Source organism: Rhynchophorus ferrugineus, unplaced genomic scaffold (assembly GCF_030347505.1).
Source record: "Rhynchophorus ferrugineus isolate W39M unplaced genomic scaffold, kcgeb_rfMv2 rfM11, whole genome shotgun sequence".
Taxonomy (NCBI): domain Eukaryota; kingdom Metazoa; phylum Arthropoda; class Insecta; order Coleoptera; family Curculionidae; genus Rhynchophorus; species Rhynchophorus ferrugineus.
Window position 1 is genome coordinate 26,672,068 of NW_027472590.1, and position 6,877 is coordinate 26,678,944.

At 28.4% G+C, this 6,877-nt stretch overlaps 1 protein-coding gene across 1 annotated transcript; it reads left to right on the forward strand.

The window, feature by feature from the left end:
* Positions 1-3,493: 3,493 nt before the first annotated feature.
* LOC143205314 (ras-related protein Rab-33B) lies at positions 3,494-4,496 on the forward strand. The gene is made up of 4 exons (XM_076418550.1): positions 3,494-3,683; positions 3,779-3,937; positions 4,000-4,195; positions 4,244-4,496. The coding sequence occupies exons 1-4, from the start codon at positions 3,604-3,606 to the stop codon at positions 4,412-4,414; spliced, it is 606 nt and encodes a 201-aa protein (XP_076274665.1). The 5' UTR covers positions 3,494-3,603; the 3' UTR covers positions 4,415-4,496.
* The last annotated feature ends 2,381 nt before the right edge of the window (positions 4,497-6,877 follow it).

Sequence of the window (6,877 nt, forward strand, 5' to 3'; positions counted from 1 at the left end):
AAATAGTAATAAAACCAGTCGAACCGTAAATAACGATTGAAAACAGTTATTAGTAAAAACAGTAGAACCAAATATAGGGACTGAAATAGTCGATAGTAAAAAGTAGTCAGTTACTGAACAGTCGATAGTCGATTTCAGTCGATTGTTCCCAACACTAAATAATACATAATAACAATAATGCTTATTTGGCAACAGTGTCTGGGTATTAGCTAGTGTTGGGAAACATCGAATGATTAGTTTTTCTTAATATCGAATGAGTTGATTCCAATTTTTCTTTCAGTTCGATATCCTTCATAGTGGCTTTTAAATACTCTATGTCAAATTATTATGATAATTCATTAATGTAAAAATTGGGCTAAAAACAAACATAACAGAAAAACTTCACAGAAATAAAATATTAATACAAAAATTAATCAAATAAATTATTCCTATATTGCTTTAATATAGACTGTTTCAAAGTTTAAAAAATATGGTAAATAATATTGCATAAAAATTGGATTTGAAATTTTTGAAATAACTGAAGATTGTTTTTCTGTTACCTTGACAACCAAGTCATACCGTGTTCGTGATTATTTAATCTTTATGAATCTCAAAGTTTCTTTGGTTATATCTGATTTTGTATCAAATTAATCGCATTATTCTATTTCACTAATCGTACTATTAGCTGTCATAACCAGAAGAAGCTGTTAATTAAAAGAGCATGTTAATTAAAATTCTTTTTACCTCACATAACACTCATAGTATGAAAAGGAATGTTTATCTTTGATATCTTTATCTTTGATTTACTTATATAAGGTGAAAAAATATTTCTATGTCAATGAAATAATAATATTAGGGATTACTATTTTTAATAGGTTACTTTTTTGCTTTCGAATAATTAGAATTTTTGGCAACTATCGATACTTGTTACTCGATACTTTCTATCGCCATTATTAGGTTAGTGATATCTGAATTGTTACTAGCGGATGGAAACACCATTCAACCTGTGTCATTCGAGGACAAAATGACGTCAGACAAACTGCAACGTTGCCGATATGTTAAATGAGTATTTACATATAGGGAAAATATATATAAGCGTTGATATAGTGGGGGATTTACACATTTACATACATACAAATATATTAAAATTTTCTTTAGTTAGTTTACAATAACAAAAAGAATAGTTCAAAACATAGAAGCTCCCTAAATCTCAAATAATTTTATATTTAAGGTATATAGCGATTGACTACTTATATGAAAGATTGTAATACCGTCTGAGAATATTCATTTACCATAAAGTTTTGGGGGTAAAAATTTGATCTAGCTCTATTGCAATTTTCTCGATTTTATTTATTCATTTTCTCCAGTTAAAGAATCGTTGAGACTGACTTGAATTTTAGATGTTTAATAACAATTTTCGGATTTATGTATAATTGTATTGTAGGTTCTATATTTAAGAATATTTAAGTTTTAAGGAATATAAATGTTAAATACACTAACTGCTTTATCAAAATATAAAGTATGGCCAGTTCGTATTGATTTTATTAAATAATATGTCATATTATTGTACTAATTTAATTTATTATTCACTCAATAATAGAATTTGGTAATTGAATCAAGGCCAAAAACTAAAGTTGAGTTTCATATGGAAGTTAACTCACCAAAAAACTCTCTCTTTGTGGGGATTGATCACAGCTTCATTTGTCTGTCCGACTCTACTATCTGTAGAGCTTTTAAACTGCTATGCTTTTGCTGCTTATTACTCTCTGGGGTGCGAAATAACACAACCATTTCTCGGTTAATATTGAAAATCATAATAGTTGCTTCCAGATAACGTTGCTTGGTGTTACTCATGTTGTGCTGGGAAACGTGGCCACTTTTAAGGTGCTATCATAGAAAAAATAGAAATTTCACGGTATAGGCGACCTTGGGGAAATATTTTGTTTAGTTCAATCAACTGAAGCGCTGCGATCGCAAATTGTGATTGGCTAGTTTAAATTCCTGGTGCCGCCACTAACATGAAACGTGATTGGTCGATCAAATTGTATGAAGTCAGCATTTTCTATGGGCATCTATTTTTATGTTTGTTGTTTGTAGGTTTTGGTTTTTGTTTAGATCACGAAATTTTCATTTTACGTTATGCATATTTTCTGTTTTATATTAATTATTATGGTGTAATAATATAAAAATTGATGACAATGCGTCAGTGTAGTAAAAGATGTAGTGTACCGGGGTGAAAATCTACTACGGAAATTAGACATCGTTTCTCAAAGAATGATCTCGCTCCTTTCCAAAAATGGGTTGATCAAGTAAATAGTATCAACGTCATGGTGTCTGTTACGGACATTTTACTGAAAAATTTAGAATTACCCTTCCTTCACGAACAGGTATTAGGGTAAATGCATATCCAACATTGTTTTTATCAGGTACATATAAAATTATCTATATACTACATGTCTGTTTATATATTGTTTGTTTACAGAAAATCAAAACCTACTTATGAAGATGTTAGTAGTAATAAAATTCAGTTAAACTATCAAGTTGTTCGTATGCTGTCAGTGTGATGTCTCTACAACCAGAAGTCTTACAAGATGGTAATATTTAATATAACTGGATAATTAGTAGTAATAAATACTACTTTTAATTGTAAAATATCCCTAAAATATTTGTAATACTTTTTAGAACTTTTTAGAACAATCAGTGTTCAATCATTTTGTAGTAGAGGAAATATATATTTAAATTTGATTGCCTTGTTTGTTGCCTAAAATCTAAATATCTTTAAAAAACACATACATTTTTAGTGTTTCAACTGTCCAATCCATAATGATTTTCTAGACCAAATTTTAAGTTATTATGAGGTGCGATTGTATTTTTGGTTTAATGAAGTTAATGCAATATCGACAAGGAAGGATTTAAAGTTTACCTTCAATATATCAAGATAAGTTCTAATTCTAATAAGAATTAATCTAATAAGATATTAAGATAAAAACTCTAATAGATCCCATAAAATTGATGGCACTAAACATATATGAAAAGTCGTTATAGAAGAATTATAGGTATTTCAATTTTGCCTAGAATAAGGTTAATAATTGTTTTTTTTTGCTTTTTGTTTATATATATTTATTTTATTTACACTTATGTATATTTATATAGGATTTTATTTTAATAAATTCATTTTAAAAATTAAATTTAATTTTCATTTAAATACTATTGGCCAATAAATGTGACGTCACAAAATAATGAGGCGAAATGGCAGACCAATCAAAGCAAAGTATTTTCCTTACAGGTTTCTACATAACTATTTTAAACTAACCAATCAAATTCACGTTGTCAGCGCCGCTAATGATTGAACTAAGCAAACCTTTGCCCCACTACTTACCATTGCAGTTGCACACCCCTAAAATGCACACTGTATTCCCAAATGTTAGCAAAATTATCCCCCCAGCTACAAATCTCGCCATACTACTCGTACTTGATATAATAGTTTGGAGAGCATTATTGGCAACGCCGCACGTCCCGACAGCAGTAAATTGGTGATAGTAGCTACTTCTCTGAATTGTTTCATAAAACATATCAAATTGGTGATAGTTAATTGTTTTTGATGTGAGATATAAGTTTATAAAAATGGCTCAGTCAACTGATAAGATATTTAAAGTGATAGTGATAGGAGATTCAAATAGTGGCAAAACTACTTTAACTTATAGGTAAATATAACTATAAAATTTATAAGTGTTATTCACATATGTTTTTAAAACGAATGATAATATTTTAAATTTTCATTGTTATACTTTTAAAATAGGTTTTGTGAAAGAGCATTTATAGACTTGACAGAAACTACTATAGGTGTAGATATTCGAACTCGCACTTTAGAGGTTGATGGAGAAAATGTTACATTAGAATTATGGGATACTGCAGGTCAGGAGAGGTTTAGGGAGTCTATGTTGAAATCCTATTATAGGTATGAACTAAAGAATATACAACAAATGTATTTTAAGCCTAACATATTTATAATTTACTAAGAAATGCGCATGCTGTAGTTTTTGTATATGATGTGTCAGAACCAACAACTTTTCACTCTTTGAGAAAATGGATTGAGGAATCAGAAAATAATTTCTTAACTGAGGTACCTAAAATTATTATTGGGAACAAATGTGATAAAGGCATTGTTGTACCAAGAAGAGATGCTCAGGTTCTGGCAGATAGTTTTAATATCCCGGTAAGTTTTAAAATTGAACTTATTTTTATCTAATATAATTTTTTTTAGTTATTTGAAACAAGCGCAAAAGATGATTCTGGTTGTGATAATGTTGATGGGATATTTTTTACTTTAGCACAAAAACTAAAATATAACAGGACATTTTTGCCAAAATCAAATAATGTTAAAGTTGGTGCAAAGGTAGTTACAGACACTACATCTGATACAAAGTGTTGTTAATTTTATATTTTTATTTTGTTTTATTTTATAATTTATTACTATATAGCACACTTTTAATAAAGCACTTATTTTTCTGTTAAAAGATATTCATTTAATTTTAGATGAAAATGTAACTTTTAAGTGCCTGTGTATACATTGCATGGATAATCTAAAGCTTTATAATCAAATCGCACTTCATATTTTTGAAATATCAGAAATTTTAAATTAGTTTGAACACATTATTGTTGAATTATTATAAATATTTAAATATTAAATCTTACTTTTACCAATAATACTTGTATTTCTAATTCTACAAAAATCTCTTCTCCGGTCACATTTGTTTTCCATATCCAAGGGTTAATAAAACAGAGGAAAGAGCTTGTCTATTTAAATAATTGTTCAGCCATCTTTCTGTTAAAAACTGGCTACTGTCATTCACATACTGTGGGAGGACTATCTGAACACCTGGGAGATATGGTAACCACCATAATGCAGTCTGCAGTCATATCTGTATCTCTGTAGTTATAGTTACTTGGTAATTGTAACATACCACTGGATACATTCGTGGAACCAATTTTTTAAACATGATTGGGTTTATTTAGATGGGAATGAGTAATTTTATCCTAATATTTCTTTGATACAGACCCTAAGATATGTCATTTGTTCCAGATTTTCATTAGTAATTTCCACTAACGCTATTTAGTAAAATGCGAATTAATTTATTGTGAATATTTCGTTGTTTTTTCTGGATTCTGAATTACTACTGAATTCGAAGTCTAAATGAATGATGCTATTGTTTATTAGTTCGTTTGAAAACAAACAATTAACAAGCATGACAAAACAATAGTTGAATACTTCAATAATGATGCCTCAATATTTAATAAAGCCTAAAAAATGTGTAAAGAACGTTTTAATTGTTCCATATGAACTTGATAGAGAAAATAATAGTTGTTAAGCAAAATATCTACAGAGTTCGACAAAAATATAAAAGCAAAATAGATTAAATAATCGGCGACTAAAAAAGACAAAAATATTGAAGCACAGTAGTAATTACTATTTTCAGTCAAATGCACGGTTCGGCAGTTCTTTTTTTCGTTCGTGACGAAGATGTAGGAATTCTTTCCTGTATACATTGTGGGAGAGGAAGGGACGGAGATAATTGCTTGGAGTCGTTAATTTTAAACGTCCTTACATTTTTTATCTGTAGTATAAGCGAGACTAAGAAGAAACCTAAAAATTAAAGATGTACAATAACAACAAGTACTAAATAAAATTTAAGCATATACCTAATCATGCAAAAAAACTAATCCATGGCAATAAAGAATGATCGCACAATAACTGCTAGAGCTTTTTAAAGTAAAATAAATGCTTTACTTATTATTAACGGAAATATTTTTTTAATCACTATTCAAAAATATAATATACATGTTCAATTTTTCTCGCGTGATGAGATTTATTCGATTGTTAATAATTTGGCCAGATTTTGAAAAAACTTATTTCATATATATATTGCAGGTATAGGAGAATATTTTAAATGTAATTGATATAAATCAAGTAATATCATTTTATGAGCATGCCAAAAATCTAATGGGTTTTATAAACGCCCAATAAGTGGCATTTCCAAATACTCCTTAATTTGTAAAGTTGTTGTAGCACCTGGTGTAATTTTTTTCGTTCTAGCTAGTTTTTTATCCAAATGTGTTCAGATGAAATACATTATTCGTCAGTATTCGTGTCTTGAATTTCGAGCTGTGTTACTGTATTTGTATTTTTTGTAGTTAGAATGGAATATATCTCTTTTGTGATAATACGTAGTATCGCCTCAGCATTATTGGTAATACCAAATACTGATTTTAAATCGTAGATTACAGATAGGAGAAGTTGAGGATTATTTTTCAAAATATTCTCAAGCCATAGAAAGTTTAGGTGAATGTATCATTCTACTGAAAAGTTACGAATCAATAAAAATAGATCGTAAAAAAGATATCTCTGCCTTATCTGCTGATAAAATAAATCTTAACTGAAAAGTGTCGCGATTATCATTATTTTCTTGTATTTTTTAATAGCCAAGAAAATAAATGGTTGAATATTAAAGAAGAGTCTTTCTATCAGAAAATTTATTAGAAATATTTAGTATAAATATTGAATATAGTTTATCACCTCTTTACGGTTAAAATTTTTTTACGAAATATAACTGCAACTCTAAAAACTTCTTCAAATATTTTCGAATCGATTCATTTTCTGGAACCTTTCGAATCTAAATTTTGTCTTCAAGATTTTAGTAAAGAAGTTTTGACAATCAAAAGACTTGAAAAAAAATCAAAAGAGTTTGATGGACATTAAAAGGCCAATAAAAAAAGTTATTATTGGCATAAAAACAGTCAAACGTATTTTACTATTTATCACTCAAAATTTTAATCTTTTTACCCTATTACATTAACAATCTTAAAAAATATCGTTCCAAAATGCTTCTAGATTAATATA

Excerpts from the sequence above, each read along its gene's own strand:
- LOC143205314 (XM_076418550.1), top strand. The coding sequence starts at position 3,604 with ATGGCTCAGTCAACTGATAAGATATTTAAAGTGATAGTGATAGGAGAT. Across the intron at positions 3,938-3,999 it reads ATGTTGAAATCCTATTATAG|AAATGCGCATGCTGTAGTTT; the intron begins GTATGAACTAAA and ends TAATTTACTAAG. Across the intron at positions 4,196-4,243 it reads CAGATAGTTTTAATATCCCG|TTATTTGAAACAAGCGCAAA; the intron begins GTAAGTTTTAAA and ends AATTTTTTTTAG.